The 17695-nt window shown below is 37.5% G+C and overlaps 1 protein-coding gene across 1 annotated transcript in view; it reads left to right on the forward strand.

Moving 5' to 3' along the window:
• Positions 1–17695, forward strand: part of NKAIN3 (sodium/potassium transporting ATPase interacting 3) — a 751074-nt gene that overhangs the window by 652155 nt on the left and 81224 nt on the right. Inside the window, exon 5 of the mRNA XM_010360366.2 lies at positions 14345–14405. Coding sequence (XP_010358668.1) covers positions 14345–14405 — 61 coding nt within the window. The remainder of the gene's footprint in view (positions 1–14344; positions 14406–17695) is intronic.

A 17695-nucleotide genomic window follows, 5' to 3' on the forward strand; every position in this document is an offset into this window, starting at 1 on the left:
ACATTCCATTGTTTACCATACTGACTTAGGACAAGAGAGTATGCTGAATTCAGGCTTGCTATGAGGGTTGGAACACTGCCTGCCTGATGACAACTGCTTTATCAGTTCAACAGAGTGGCTGGAAAAGTCTTATCCTGTCATATTATTTCTCTCTCCCCAGTGAAGGAAGCAGTATGCATTCTGAGATATCCATAGTTATTTTTAATATCTTTCAAATGTTTGGTTTCATGTAAAATCAACCAATGTTAACCCATAAGTGAAAAGACTCTAATATCCCTTTACTTCCCACATGTTTATACTTCATCCATCTGTTAAAGATGGTATTATATAATTATTGACTTGTTCTCATGTTTAGTGCATGATCCAGACAATATCAAAGCAAAGCAGCAAAAATCTGGAGAACTTATTGAATCATGGCAATAACTCTGATGCACACGAGCAGAGCTGGAGTTTACAGTGGCTGAGCAACATGGTGACCCACGAGGGAACTTCAGGATTGTTACCATGCTGGAGTTCTGAAATTCATCCACTGTATTTCAGACATACTGGTTTTCCTCCCCTACCTCACTTTGCAATGCAATTCTTCTCATCATTTATTCATTCAGAAACATTCGATGAATACATTCTTCTTAGCAGGCAGTGCTAAGTGTTAGAAATGCAAAGTTGAATTGAGAAAAAGCTCTCATCCTGGAAGAGCTTCATAGTAGAGACAAACATGTAAATAAGTGTAATCACCATGAGAAATGTGCTTTATTTGAGGAGGATGATGATGTGTCAAAGTAGAGGAAGAAGCTTGGGGATTATTACAATTCCAGGTGAGATTTGGGTCTGATGGAGGTGGGGCAGGACTCTCAGAGGACACAACCTTTGCATCAGGTCTCTCAGAGGGTAGTTCCTGCCTTCCAGGACCTACTTAGAAGATAACAAATGGATGCAATGCTGTGATACAAAGCAGTACCTTGAAGCTGCCATTACAGATATAAGAACAAAGTGTAGAGACTATTCAAACTAGAGATGGATCAACTAAAGAAATCAAAGAAAGTGACATTTACAACTGGGCTTAAAGAATGAGAGGGTTTGTGCATGCAGAGATGTGAGAATAGGGTGAGGGGTCATGGGCAAGCAAATAATGGGGTGTACTCAGGGAGTTGGAGTACAGATGCATGGCAGAGGAGAGTGGAAGACAAGCCTTGGAGTCAGGCTGAGGCAGGATCATAAAGGGGCTAGAAGTGTATAACAAGTGCATGTGCACTTGCATCTGTGAAATAATCTTTGTTATTGAGTACCTACCTCCAATTGTGAATAAAGATTTAAGAAAGTGTTTTTGCCATCAAAATTCAAATATGCTATAATTGCTATAAAACTCACCTTTTAAAAAATAAAGAAACCTCACTAACTTCATATTTTTCTCCAGCAACTCTCCTTTTTCTCCTCCTCTTTCAGTAAAACTCCTTGAAAGAACTATTAACACTGTATTTTCTCTTGAACTTGCTCTGATCAAATTTTTGCCCTTCTCTCCACGAAAATGACCATCATTAAGACCACTGATGTCTTCCACTTGTCCAGTACAGTGTTCAGTGCTCAGTCATTGTTCTTAACCTATCAGAGACCTTTAACACAGCCAACAGCCTCCATTTCTGTACCCCTCATACTTCTCTTGTCAGTCCTTTTTGGTCTCTTTTGCTAGTTTCTAGTCTTCTCTCCAATTGCTGAATGTCATGATGATCCAGAACTTCATCCATGAACCCCTTCTCTTCACTCACTTCCTTAGTGATCTACTTCAGTCACATAGCTTTAAATACCATCTACAGATATTCTGTTAACCTCTACATGTGTCATTGTTCTTTACCTGAGAATTTCTCAGCATTGTGCTTTCATCAAGCAACATTCAGGGATGAATTAACTTCTTCCCAATCACACCGCCACAGAAAGTAGGCTGGATTCATCTTACTGTGAGAACAGCACAGAATTTCTTCCCAATAACACAATCCACAGGTGTGCACGCATCCATCAAGGCCCAAGAGACATGATAAATGGAGAAAGATATATGAAACTTGTGTTGCCCTCTGCATTGTGAGTAAAACTCCTTTGTTTCTGACCCAGCACCCATGGAACAGTAATAGACTACTTTGTTAATTTATAAGTAGGGTAAAATCCCTGCAAAGTTTCTGACATTAGGTAGCTATGCTTTCTCTTAGAAGTTACTTAATACCTTAACCCAAATATGTTACATATAGAAGCTTTCTATTCACAAATGTTCAACTTAATGACTTTCATTGGAATAAAGCTCTGCACAGAGCAGTGTGTCAATCTCTGTCTGCCTCCCATACGCAGTCTTGGTGAAGCATTTCATAGAGTCATTTTGAACTTGAGGAAACAATAACTAATGAGCAGCATTGTAGAACCTGTGTGATATGGTTTGACTGTGTCCCCACCCAAATCACATCTTGAATTGTAGCTCCAATAATTCCCACGTGTCATGGAAGGGACCCAATGGGAGATAATTGAATCATGGGAGTGGGACTTTTCCATGCTGTTCTCATGATAGTAAATAAGTCTCATGGGATCTGATGGTTTTATAAAGGGGAGTTTCCCTGCACACAATATCTTGCATACCGCCATGTAAGACATGACTTTGCTCATCCTTTGCCTTCCACCATGATTGTGAGGCCTCCTCAGCCATGTGCAACTGTGAGTCAATTAAATATCTTTCCTTTATAAATTACCCAGTATTGGGTAATATGTCTTTATTAGCAATGTGAGAACAGACTAATACAGTAAATTGGTACCAGGAGTGGGGTACTTCTGTAAAGGTACCAAAAGATGTGGAAGCAACTTTGAAACTAGGTAACAGGCAGAGATTGGAACAGTTTGAAGGGATAAGAAGACAGGAAGGTTGAAAAAGTTTGGAACTCCCTAGAGACTTATTGAATAGCTTTGTTCAAAATGCTGATAGTGATATGGACAATGAAGTCCTGCTTGAGTAGTCTCAGATGGAGATGAGGAACTTGTTGGAAAGTAAAATTAAGGTGACTCTTGCTATGTTTTAGCAAAGAGATTGGTGGCATTTTGCCCCTTCCCTAGAGATCTGTAGATCTTTGAACTTGAGAGCTATAATTTAGGGTATCAGACAGAAGAAATTTCTAAGCAGCAAAGCATTTAAGAGGTGATTTGGGTGCTGTTACGTATTAATGTATTTATGTATTAATAAAGATATAGTTTGGAATTGGAACTTATGTTTAAAAGGGAAACAGAGCATTAAAGTTCAGAAAATTTGCAGGCTGATGATGCAATACAAAAACAAAACCCATTTTCTGAGGAGAAATTCAAGCTGGCTGCAGAAATTTGTATAAGAAGTCAAATGTTAATTGCTGGGACAACGGGGAAAATGTCTCCAGGGCATTTCAGAGGTCTTCATAGCAGCCCCTCCCATAACGAGCTGATAGGCAAGGAGGAAAAAATGGTTTCATGGGCTGGGCCGAGGGCCTTGCTGTTTTGTACAGTCTTGAGACTTGGTGCCCTGCATCCCAGTTGTGGCTAAAAGGGGCCAATGTACAGCTCAGGCTGTTGCTTCAGAGGGTGCAAGCCCCAAGCCTTGGCAGCTTACACATGGTATTGGGCCTTCAGGGGCACATAAGTTAAGAATTGAGGTTTGAGAACTTCCACCTAGATTTCAGAGGATGTATGGAAATACCTGGATGTCCAGGCAGAGGTGTGCTGCAGGAGCAGAGCCCTCATGGAGAACCTCTGCTGGTGCAGTGCAGAAGGGAAATGTGCAGTGGGAAACCCCACACAGAGTCCCCACTGGGGCAATGCCTAGTGGAGCTATGAGAAGAGGGTCACTGTCCTTCAGACCCCAGAATGGTACATCCACCAACATCTTGCACCATAGACCTAGAAAATCCACAGACACTCAATGTCAGTCTATGAAAGCAGCCAGGATGGGGGTGATATCCTGCAAAGCCACAGCTGTGGAGCTATTCAAGACCATAAGAACCCACCCCTTGCATCAGTGTGACCTGTATGTGAGACATGGAATCAAAGGAGATCATTTTGGAGCTTACTTCCCCGCTGGATTTTGAACTTCCAAGGGACCTGTAGCCCCTTTGTTTGGCCAATTTCTCCCATTTGGAACAGGTGTATTTACCCAATGCCTGTATCCCCATGGTATCTTGGAAGTAACTAACTTATTTTTGATTTTACAGGCTCATAGGTGGAAGGGACTTGCTTTGTCTCAGATGAGACTTTGGACTCTGGACTTTTGGGTTAATGCTAAAATGCATTAAGACTTTGGGGGACAGTTGGGAAGGCAGGATTCATTTTGAAATGTGAGGACATGAGATTTGGGCCAGGAGTGGAATGTTATGGTTTGGCTGTGTCCCCATCCAAATCTCATCTTGAATTATAGCTCCCATAATTCCCACATGTCACGGGAAGGACCCAGTGGGAGGTAGTTGAATCTTGGCTGTGGGTCTTTCCCACGCTGTTCTCATGGTAGTGAATAAGTCTCACAATATCTGATGGTTTTATAAAGGGGAGTTCCCCTGCACACACTCTCTTGCCTCCTGCCACGTAAGACATGACTTTTCTCCACCTTTGCCTTCTGCCATGATTGTGAGGCCTCCTCAGCAACGGAACTGTGAGTCCATTAAACCTCTTTCCTTTATAAATTACCCAGTCTTAGGTATGTCTTTATTAGCAGCATGAGACAGACTAATACACCATGTATTAAATAGAGAAACTTCTATCATTCCTTAAGGATTCTCTTAAGCTTTAAGACTTCAATGTTGGTGTGCATGTGGGGAAACAGGAGAGTGATTGGGGAGTTATGTTGTTCAAGGATCCTTCTGTCTTTCTTCAAGTCCAGCAATCCTCTCTTCTCTGAGCTCTGGATGAGCTTTTTTTATCCATCTATTTCACATAAAAGTGGCCACTAAAGACACATGATTTCAGGGATGACTCAATTTTTTAATTCATTCTTAGTAAGAGTCACAACTAGCAGAACACACAGCCAGTGGTTATCCTCCTAGTATCTACAGGTATGAAACCTAATCTAGTCAATTCTTATAGAAGGCCTGCAGGTCAAAACAAACCAACCCCACATACAAATTCTATTTGCAAAAAAAAATCAATCTCTTAACAAAAAGTGGAGTTAGAATGTAGTTTTATGTCTTTTGCATTAATTAAATATATCAAAGAAGATGGAAAGTATGCTGTCAGAATTTACAATATAGAGAAGAAAGTTATTTTAAATTATATAACTACAGAAATGGATACCTTTAGTGAGAGAAGACAGAAGATGTCTTTAAAATGAATGATTCTTTTCAAAACTTTATTAAAAGTAGAGATAATCAAGATTGTTATGCTGATGTTATTTACTTTGTATGTGTTTGTTATTGGCAAGAATGCATTTTCCACTTCTTGTAGACAAGTAGAAAGCCACAGGGACTATTTAAATTCAAATTCTGGGAAATCAAGAACTACACAACAGTCAGTCATCTACAAATTGCTTATTAACATGATGTCTAGACAGTTTGTCATGAGGGTAACATTATTAATTAAGCAGCAGTTTGGTTAATCACAATAGCAAAAGTAATTTTTGGAATAAATATTTTATGAGTGTGCCCATCAATAAGGCAAAAGTAAAAGAAAATGTTTTAATTAATTCATTTATAATAATATTGAGATTATGGGTCCAAATTCTGTTTGAGGACTTGAAGAATGATTTAATATTTCTAGCATGGCATGTCATCATCTTATTGTTTTCAGCTAATGGTACTGTCTGTCTTAATTGCCTGGCCAAAAATTCTTTCATGTCGTCTATCAAGACAATATTAAGGTCCATTAGTGAATAGTTAGATCTGACAAATTTTTTCTTGCTATACATTGCTTTGTTCTTTTAAAATTATGCATTCCCACATTTATCAGTAAGAAAATATTCACTGGATAGGGAGGCATAACATGCTTCCATGTTAAAAAACTGACCTTACTTTCTGTCCATCAAAAGACTAGTTATTTGGAAAAGGAAAAATAAATAAATTGACCAGTTCTCTTTAGCACATAGACAATGAATCTTTTCAGAAAATGCAGTTAAATCAATATTTTTAGAATAATCCACGGTCTTAAAACTATGAGAAAAAAGTATAAGTTACATAGAACTTCAGTAAACACATATTTCTGAAAAAAATATCCAAAGAGCTTACTCTCTTTTGCCTTCATAAAAGTTCATCTATAACCATCTTCTCATATATAACTTGCTTACTGCCTCATCCTCCTCCCAAACCTCTCTTTGAATTTCAACTGTACTTACTTGAAGGATAAAATCAAGACTGCAAAGCTTGCATTTATTTTTCAATGTTAGTCATCTGGTCAACATCTTTCTTTTTAGCCTAGAAGAAAGTGTGCATTAAAATCACATAAAGATTTCCTGCAACAAATACAATTTTATTTTATATTATAAAGATTTCTTAGAGGGTACCTAGATTTTTATCCTTAAATGTGTGAATATGTAACAAAATAATATATAGTTCAACTACTAACAGTTAACAATTTCCAGTCCTCTTACAACAGTGGAAAGATAATCTAGTAGAGGGTAGTATACACTTAGTTTCAGGTCAAGATTCTTCCATCGGGATAGGATTTTTTTTTAAAGGGAAATTGGTGTCCTATTGGATTTCCAGGCTCAATTCCATCAAATCAACACTACATATTGATATGTGAAAACAATGTATCAGCATGACTGAGTTTGTTCTCAAGAGACGTTCTCATCAATCCTCTGGCCTTTCTTCCAGTAAATGCCAATGGATCAACCAGTAAATGCTGATGGACCAACCAATAAATGCTGATGGACTCTAGCATGACAAATCGAATGAGCCAATATTAGAAAACACCGAAATACATATGTCCTGTCAAAGAGGCTAACAATATGCTAACATACACTTTAGGCATCATTCTCATATTGAAAAACATCAAAAAAGATAAAATAACAATTCACTTTAATTCAATATAAAGGTGTGGGTAGAAGTATTATATTTTTTCCAAAAAAAGAGGGGAGGCAATGTATTAGAACATTAGAAAATAATATTCATTGTGGCATTGAGCTATCATGAACACTTTAGCTTTATACTGGAAAAGTCCTATAGTACTCAATCAAAACGTTTTGATATATCTTTGCTTACCTCTCACCTATATGGATGAAAAAATAATGATTTGTGAGATTTAACTTACCTGAGTTTGTTGTGGAGGGATAATCATTGGAATACAAAAACTATCAAGCAACTATGGACTTACTATCCAATAAGCAACTTCCAACATAGAATTCGCAATGCCTCATCTAAATTTCTGTCTGTATGCAAAACAACAGAACTCCTCGTACAGAAATTTTCCAATGCAGCCTGATTCCTCCATTCTGTTACTATCCTTCTCCTTCCTTGAAGTGCCACTGAAAGAAAATCCAGAGTGTCAGTCATTTTAGTCACAGTGGATAGGAAGAGAATCTTGATCTGCCTGGCTGCTGCTTGGTCTAGCTCCTTAGATTTCAAAAGAAATCTGATTTATCAATGTTTATGACACTAGAACTCATGTCGCCCAAACTTACTGAACTATTTTTCAAGCTAAAGGATCATCTTCAAAGTAAGCTCCCCAAAGTAATGAATTCAAAGAGGTACACAAAATAACAACAGAAAATGCATGTATTGAAAGGGCCACACAGGATAATCTGTGGAAGCATGGGAAGTTGCAGCTCTTTTTTCTATTTATTTTTATCTAAAAACCTAAGGAACATTAGCTAGTAACAATATCTGACTTATAGTTTGACACTGGTAGCCTTACTAGGCTTATATGCCAGAAGGTCTTATGTTACTTAACTACCGGGATAAATGCTGAGAAATGCGGCCTTACGCGATTTCATCATTGTGAGAACATCATAGAGTTTACTTATACAGACCTCGGTGGTATAGCCTACTACACACCTAGGCTACAAACCTCTGTAGCACTGTTACTGTACTGAATACTATAGGCAATTGTAACACAATGGTAAGTATTTATGCATCTAAATATATCTAAATATAGAAGAAGTGCAGTAAAAATACGGTATAACACGTAAAAGTTGATAAGCCTGTATATGGCACTTACCATAGTTGGAGCTTGCAGGACTGGAAGTTGCTCTCGGTGAGTCGGTGAGGGAGTGATCGGTGAATGTGAAGGCCTAGGATGTTACTCTACACTGCTGTGGACTATAATCACTTTACACTTAGGCTATACTATATTTGTTTTTTTAAATTTACTTTCTTCAATAACAAATTCATCTTGGCTTACTGTAACTTTTTTAGTTTATAAACTTTTTAAAGAAATTTTGACTCTTAAAATAGCACTTAGCTTGTAACACAAACACAACGACCTTGTGCAGCTGTACAAAAATATTTTTTCTTTACATCCTTGTTTATAAACCCTTTTCTATTAATTTTTTTTAACTTTTTAAACTTCTTTGTTAAAAACTAAGATCCAGCTAGGCGCGGTGGCTCACGCCTCTAATTCCAGCACTCCGGGAGGCCCAGGCGGGCGGATAACCTGAGGTCAGCAGTTCGAGACGAGCCTGACCAACATGGAGAAATCCTGTCTCTACTAAAAATACACAATTAGCCGGGCATGGTGGTGCATGCTTGTACTCCCAACAACTCAAGAGACTGAGGCAGGAGAATCCTCTGAACCCAGGAGGCAGACGTTCTAGTGAGCTGAGATTGCACCATTGCACTCCAGACTGGGCAACAAGAGCGAAACTCTGTCTCAAAGAAAAAAAAAGAAAAGTAAAGAAAAGAAAAAACTGAGATCCAAACAGACACATTAGCCTCAGCCTAATCATCAATATCTCTGGGGTCAGTATAATCAATATTGTTGTCTTCTCCCTCCATACCCTCTTTCATGGGAAGGTTTTCAGTGGCAATAACAGGCATGAAGCTGTCATCTCCTATGATAACAATGCCTTCTGAAACACCTTCTGAAGGACCTGCCTGAGGCTGTTTTGCATTGAACTTTTTGTTTTTAAGGTAGAAGGAGTACACTCTACAGTAAGAAGTATAGTATAAAAACATAAACTAGTAGCATCGTTGTTCACTATCAATATCAAGTATTATATACTATACGTATTTGTGTTTGCTATACTTTTATATGACTGGCAGTGCAGTAGATTTGTTTACAACAGCATTAGCACAAATATGTGAGTGTTGCATGTGCTATGATGTCACAACAGCTACGATGTCAATAGGAATTTTTCAGCCCCATTATAATTTCATGAAACCACCATTATTTATGTGGTTCATCACTGACGGAAATGTTGTTATGTGATGCATGACTATGCTAGCAGTAGCCTGTGGGGGAGCAAAACTCCATAGTGTAATGCAGTTAGCAGTGACGATTGTGTTGGGTGTATTGAGATGAACTGCAATCTCTGTGCAGGATTTAGTAGATTTACAGATTATATTATCTGTTTTTAAGAAAACTAATGTTCACAAAATTTCAAGTGGCATAGATGTTTTCTTGGAAGAATCCATGCATTAAAGATAAAACTAATTATGGACATGTATGAATTTTCTTAATAGCAGAGTTGACGTGTGTCCTCCTAGTACAAGCTCCCTGTCAGGTACAATGCAAAATAAAAACAACAATGATCTAATCAAAGTGAAAAGACAATACTCCCAGAATTTGAAATTGTTTGAAATGTGCTATGTAAAATAATTATGATCTGCTTATACACTTTTGGTGGAAGTGTAAATTAGGTCAATCATTGTGAAAATCAGTGTGGCCATTCCTCAAAGGGCAAAAAGCAGAACTACCATGCAATCCAGCAATCCTGTTACTGGGGCTGGGTATATACCCAAAGGAATATAAATCACTCTATTATAAAGAGACATGCATGCCTATGTTTATTGCTACACTATTCTCAATAGTAAAAATATGGAATCAACCCAAATGTCCATCAATGATAGACTGGATAAAGAAATTGTGATATATATACACCATGGAATACTATGCAGCCATAAAAAATAATGAAATCATGTATTTTGTGGGAAAATGGATGGAACTGGAGACTATTTTCCTTAGCAAACTAAAGCAGGAACAGAAAACCAAATACCACATGTTCTCACTTATAAATGAGAGCTAAATGATAAGAACTTATGAATACAAAGAAGGAAACAATAGACACTGGGGTCTACTTGAGGGTGGAGGATGGGAGGAAGAAGAGGAGCAGAAAAGATTAACTATTGGGTACTGGACTTAATACCTGTGTGATGAAATAATCTGTACAACAAACCCCCTGCCACATGTTTGCCTGTGTAACAAACCTTCACATGTAGCCCCAAACCTAAAATAAAAGTTAAATAAATTAATTAAATAACTATATTCTGCTGTTAGGATTTATATTTGTAGGTAGGATGAGAAAACATGGACTAGATGTAAAAACACCAAATTGATGATCATGGTTTCTTCCCAATATTAAAAGATGGCATTTGCTGACAAGAGTGGATTGCTATGAACTGTGACTTGTCAAATTTTCCTCTCATCATTTTTTAAAATTAGGATGTCATCATCATACTTCATACATTAAAACTTAAATAATTTTCTTTTTTTAAGTTTTTTGAGTGGTTACTTTAATCTTTCTGTTTTGTTTTGTTTTGCTATTACACTTTAAGTTCTGGGATACACGTGAAGAACATGCAGGCTTGTTACATAGGTATGCATGTGCCATGGTGGCTTGCTGCGCCCATCAACCTGTCATTTAGGTTTTAAGCCCCACATGCATTAGGTGTTTGTCCTGATGCTCTCCCTCTCCTTGCCCCCCACAGGCCCTGGTGTGTGATATTCCCCTGCATGTGTCCATGTGTTCCTGTTCTTCAACTCCCACTAATGAGTGAGAACATGAGGTGTTTGGTTTTCTGTTCCTGTGTAAGATTTAAGTAATTTTCTCAGTGTGATTTCTCCATCTCCACTGTGGCCTAAATTGTGCAGAACCTGCTGTGAGTCTAAATATGAGTTCACATGTGATAGGCAGATGTGATAGATAGAATAACAGTTCCCTAAAGATTTCCACATCCTCATCTCTGGAACCTGTGAATAAATTACTGCACAGGGCAAAGGAGAATGAATAAAGGTTGCAGATAAAATTGATTGATAATCTTGTGACCTTAACACGGAGGGATTGTCCTAAGTTGTCCAGGTGTGTCCAACATCCTTAACAGCAAGATAGGAAGGCGGGGAAAGAAGGACCAGGGAGATGGCAGCCTGAGACAGAATCAGCAGCTAAGGAATGTAGGCATCCTCTTGTGGCTGAAAAAGGCAAGGAAACAGTTTGCTAGATCTTCTAGGAGTACAGCCCTGCTGACACCTTGATATTAGCCTCATAAGGCCCATTTCAGACAACTGACCTTCAGAACTGTAAGATTTGTGTTGTTTTAAGCCACTAAGTTTGCAGCAATCTCTTACAGCAGCAACAGAAGACTAATGCAAGAGAGTTCTTGATTTACATGTATGCATGCTTCCAGGTATACACATATACACACATACCCCTAAGGGAGAACCCACCAAGAACTAGAAAGTTGTTTGCTGGCAAATGCCTTCTAACATACAGTTTAGTAATAAAATGTTCCCACATTATGAAACCATCACTATCACAGGCTAATACAAAGAAACAAAATTTGCTACAAATACAGCAAAGGCTCTCCCCCATAAGACCTCATATAAATTAACAAAAACAAAATCAAGTTAATAAATGGGCAAAGAACTTCTGAGGTCATTCACAAAAGAAAAAACATAAATGACTAATAAAATATGAAAATACGTTAGATGAAAGAGAACTATTGCAAAAATAAATAAATGAAGAGATGCCATTCTATTTTCTTGACATGTATTTTTAAGTGGAACTATCCTATGGTATGGAAAAGCAAGCATTTTCAGTCACTGCTGTGGTAGGATAGATGATACAAACTTTCTGAAAACCAATAAACCAATAGTGTATAAAAAATGGTCATAAAAATATTCAATGGCACTTCTGCAATAACAATTTTACCTCTGGGAATCCGATCATCAAAAATTCAGGAAAAACATTAATATTTTTCATAATATTATTTATAACTTGAAAACAATTTTCAATAATAGAACATTACTTTAATACATAGCAGTATATTTAAATAATACAAATTTACGTAGTCATTAATAATTAAGCTTATGGAGAGTATTAACTTGGGTCATACAAGTATAAGTGATACATAGCAACTACAAGAAAGAAAGATTGGAAAGAAATCTATTGTAAAGCTATTAGTGATGGAATTAGGGGCCATTTCTTTCTTGTGTATGTAACTGGTTTACTGAATGGGTTGCTAGAATACAGTCAAAAGGCAATTTTGTTTGTTCTCTCACTGCCCCTTCAAGTACACATTACGGCTTTGTTCCATCTCACCCTTTGGATCATATTTCAAGCAGAATTTATAGCTCTTTTAGCTCCTCAGAGATATTAAATATCTAGTCCAGGTCACTGCAAATTCTCATCCACTTAAAAACTCTCCCGCTCAGCTTGGGCCTGATTTCAACTTGCAGATTTGCAGAGGAGGGAACACAGCACTGCTTCCTCCTCTTCTCACTCCACTTCTCTCACTGTTCCTCTGCGTTGTTGTGGGGATGAAGTAGAAGGAGGAATGATGGGAGAAAAGGAGGGAATAAGGTGTTAGCATGATGGGTTCCATTGTAATCTGGCAGGGATACTCTCTGGGTGTGACAGCTCCTACACGCTCATGCTTCTTCTTGTGGGGTGCTTTTAGGGGTTCTTCAAAATCCCACCCCACCCCTCCTTTAAGATCCCTACCTGTTTCTCAGATGATCAGCCTCCCTGGCTTGCCACTTTGCACCCCTACTTGCCTTCTGTAGCCAAAGTACCACCATCCTTTTTCTGAGGTCACCTGCCCTTCCAGGAAGTCCTCTGGGATGGCTCCAACTCCAGAACAGCACAGGAAGATCTCTCCAGAGGCCTTACTCCCAGGCTAAGGGCACACACACACATCCTACCCTGCCAATTCCACTCAGTCCTGTCTCCACACACTGCTACCAAAAGCCCCTCTAGACACAGCCTCTTGCCTTTTGACTCTTCCAAGTGTGAGTTGGTTGCCAAGCCCCCATGTTGCCCAAAGTGTAAGAAATATTAAGCTCCCTCAGTGCTTTCTGAAGCACCCCCTCACTTGGTTTGAGGTGAGAGGAGGTGCCCGCTGGGTGGGAGGAGCCATCAGCACCCTGGCAGATTTCTCTGTAAGTCCTTCCCCTAAGATCTCACCCTAAACTTTTCCCTAACCTCTCATCCTCTCAGGGCTTCTTGACCTTTGTCTAGACAGTCCAGAGATGGATTACAAGCTCAGGGTCCTAATTCACGTGGGCAGTCAAAAGCCTCAGATATCTTGTTCTCTGCATTGGAAACTTCAGCCTTTGACACCAGGACTATCAGAAAAAGTTTCTTTTCCCAGTGTTATTTTATAATGGTGGTAAAGGGTGGAAAAAAATGTTAACAAAGGCAAGAAGATAAACTACAGAAGCTATTAAGTATTTACTTTTCATACCTATTGAAGTGCTTATAGTAAGTATTTTTAGGCTGGACTAGATTCATTGACAATTTTGTCCTCTAGGAATTGCAGTGTCTTTGGCTCCATGGAATAAAAATCGTCCTCCTAGCATCAGAAATGCAGAGGTTAAATTCTACACCTGCATTTATTCTCTGAACTACTAGTATCCAAAGTACAAATTATCTCTTCTATTTTGTTTTATCACTACTGAATCACCAGCAAGTTAATGTGTTTTCTTGTGGTATGATTAACAAAGCAATTTAGTATCTAAATATGATTTACATTCCCAGAACATTTTAAATAATTAAGTAGATGATTGGTATTTAATTTATAAGCAACATGTTTTGATTCCTTCTGTAGCTTTTAAACATTAAAATAGTTACAGTTAATGAGTGCTAGTACAAAATGCTCAATCATCAGAAAAAAATCAAAAGTTTAAAATGGATTTCTTAATAATCTTTGCTGATTATAAAATACAAGAACTGTAAGTCCCAAATCAAAATCTAAGTGAAATGTCTAGAAATTGGTTTTTTCCCACATTTCTGTGTACTTTTTAGAAAGCTATTGTGGCTACATAGAAATGAAAAGGCTCTTTTAAAATCACAGCTATCATTTTGAAAGAGTGTTTTCTACTGCAAATTCTTAAAAGTTGCTCATAAATTTTTATCTTTATTAGATTATATTGGCTCTTTAAGTGTGGAAACTTGGCATAGATTCTTAAGGTACACATGTTTTCCCTCTTGCAGTTGGTGGGTTTTGTGTATGCCTGTTATGTGATCAGTATTTCCATGGAAGAAGAAGACACATGTAAGTACTGTTTTCTCTCTCCCTGTGGGTTCCTTTTGAATGAGATACAGCTTCCAAAACTAATCATTACAGGGTTATGAACTCTTTTATATTTGGAGTCTAAAATGATTGAACTCAGCATACTAAAGTTACAGTCAAAAGTTGACAGACTGAATTGCACACAAATAAGGTGACGCTACATATTGAAACTCTCAATTTATGAGAGCACGTGCAGAGACTCAGAAGGCCAAAGATTGCTGTCATATATCTTAGCAACTTTTCATCAAACATCTAACCATTATGCTGAGTAGACAATCAATGGTTGTTTTATCTATTAACAATTTTAGGCATGTTGGTGGCAGAATTTGAAGTCTGAGTAACAGTAGTGATATCAATACAATAATACATTACAGAAAGATCTATATGTATATAAACGATAAAAAATGCAATGAAAAAAAACTAAAATTTACAACCTTCCAGGCGAGATGCAAAAAAAAAAAAAAAAATTACGAGGTGCTAAAAAAAAAGTTAATGGGATACTTAAAAGCTAAATCACGTTTTAGCAGAACACCCAAAAGAAAAACATTTATTAATATTATGACCTGCAGTTATATGATAGAGCTTTAGCAGCATAGGTCAACAGATGGCCTTCATTGAGCACCTGCTGATGTATAAGACACTTCTTGGCACAACTCTGTTAAGGACTCATATTTTAATTTACTTTCAAAAAATTTTTTTTTTTTTTTGAAACGGAGTCTCACTCTGTCGCCGAGGCTGGAGTGCAGGGGCGCAATCTCCGCTCACTGTAAGCTCCTCCTCCCTGGTTCACGCCATTCTCTTGCCTCAGTCTCCCAAGTAGCTGAGACAACAGGTGCCCGCCACCACGCCTGGCTAATTATTTTGTATTTTTAGTAGAGACGGGGTTTCCCCTTGTTAGCCAGGAAGGTCTCGATCTCCTGACCTTGTGATCTGCCCGCCTCGGCCTCCCAAAGTGCTGGGATTACAGGCGTAAGCCACTGTGCCCAGCTTACTTTGAAAATTTTAATTTACTTTCAAAATTTTAATTTACTTTCAAAAAATAAATTATTTTAGATAAAGAAATCACACCTAACCAAACCAGAGATTGCATTGCAATCATTGTTTGAATTTGTAACAAAATGAAGCAAAGTAGCTAGCCATTATAACTTCCTTCCAGAACACAACCTCAAAAGGGTCTGACGAATGCTTCCCATCAAATAGATGGGTGGTGCATGATATATGAGTTGTAATCCAGAATCTAATGGGGTCTTGTCTCAATTTATTTGACCAAACCTCAGACCCTGAGATTAAAAGTATCAGGCAGTGAAAACACGCAGACAAATTGCATCATGTATTTAATGCTTACTCAGGTTTTTTTTGTTTTATTTTAATGCTAGATAAGACAAAAAGTTTCTGTCACTTGAAAAGTGCAGTTCTAATGACAACACTTTTCATTTTGAGGTTAACTTCAAAATCTCTATTTTTAGTTTTATTAGTAGTTCTACAACCTGATGCAGTTAATATACAGAAGGTTAGCAGCATGCTTCTAACCCACAGTTACCACAGGCTGCATAGCCAAAAACAGTTGGTTGAGCATGAGCAATATTAACTGGAATTTCAACCTGAAAGTTATTGGAATTTGAGCTGAATAAGTAAAAAAATTAATAAATTGATAAATCCCAGCTGAATCTCTTATAAAGTAGATACCTACTTTTGAGTAGTTATAAGACAACAACAACCACCAAAACAAACTGTCCTCTTTCTTTTCCTCCTCACTGAACTGTTCGAAGACTCTCAAAAGACACCAGTGCTCAGTTGTACCTAACAGTGGGAGAAAAGGCAGATTAATCAATAGTCTTATCATCTAGTGCAGTAAATATACAAAAGTCTTTTCCTTGAGACTTGTGGTTTGAGCAAAGCTGGGAAATGCAAAATGGCATGCAAAATAAAAGACTCATATAAATGGATACTTTTGTTAACCTTCTATTAGCCTTCTTTTCAGTGTATATAAATTGTATTGTTCACTGACAGATATTGTTGTTCCATTGACTTTGACATCTTTAATTAGCTTAAGTTTCTCTATAGAAATCTCTGAATCAGCTATTTCAATGCCCTTCAAACTGGGATTGAAGCAGCTGCTAGGAGACTATTCTATTAGTAGTTTAATTCTAGTGTTTGTTATGAGGGCCATACATTACATTACTGAGAGACATCTGGATATAGTACTTGTGTTGTCATCAATTCAAATTGATTCAGAGTCAAAACGAAACTTGGGTGCTCAAAGCAAAGTATATATGCCCAAGACTAACTTAACATGATAATCTGCTGGAAGAGAGATGACAATGGAAAGCAGTCACAAACATTTGAGTCTGATAGTTCTCAACTGAGGGTAATTTTATGTTTTTTATTGAAAAAGGTAGGAAATAAAAGTGCAGATGTAATTAAGTTGTCCCAGGGTCTTCAGAAGGCAGATGTGAGCAAAATGTAATATCTGAAACCAATTGCAATGATCTCATACACTAGTACTATTTGTGCCAACACTTAGCTTTTAGGTGCAATAATGAACTGCCCCTTGGATATGACATTACCAACCCTCTGTCAGGAAGACATGTCTTTTGAATTATTTTTCCAAAACTTGCACACAAAATAAGTAAACAATACTGGTATCTTTCCAATTTGTCTAAGTACACTTCTGGAAAGCTTATTCTAAAAGAGAACCGCAAATATAATATAATGTCAGTTTTTTGGCAGGCAATACATCATTCATAATTTTGATTCTATTCCAACTAATGAAAATTTCTACATTATTCAAAATGCAAAGTTAAGCCTTGTTCTTGGACTGAAAGCTGCCAGCCAGCCTTAAAAATTAATAACAGCTACCACTTCCCTCCTCCACACTGTTAAAGTGGATATATGGGACTAACATTTCAGACAGATATTTCTGAAGGGTAATAAATACTTGAGGAAACATTTATTTCTAGCCACCCGTCTTCTTGGTTACCTCTCAGCCTCTTTTATTAACTATTTCTTATAAAGATTATGATTGCAGGTCAAAGACAATGAAATAAAAAGCTCACAAAAGGCAGAGTGCTAGGTGGGGTCAGCGCTTTTCATCATTCATTCTAATGAAAAAGCCTAGTTATATCTCTTCCTTCCATTTTTCATTTCGTTTAAATATATAAATATATATCAATCTCCATGAACACTTTCATGAGACTAGAATCTCTGGAATCAAAATGATAAAAATCTGTCAACACCTTGTTTGGGAATCATTTGCTGAAAATGAACTTGTG

Source organism: Rhinopithecus roxellana, chromosome 9 (genome assembly GCF_007565055.1).
Source record: "Rhinopithecus roxellana isolate Shanxi Qingling chromosome 9, ASM756505v1, whole genome shotgun sequence".
NCBI lineage: Eukaryota > Metazoa > Chordata > Mammalia > Primates > Cercopithecidae > Rhinopithecus > Rhinopithecus roxellana.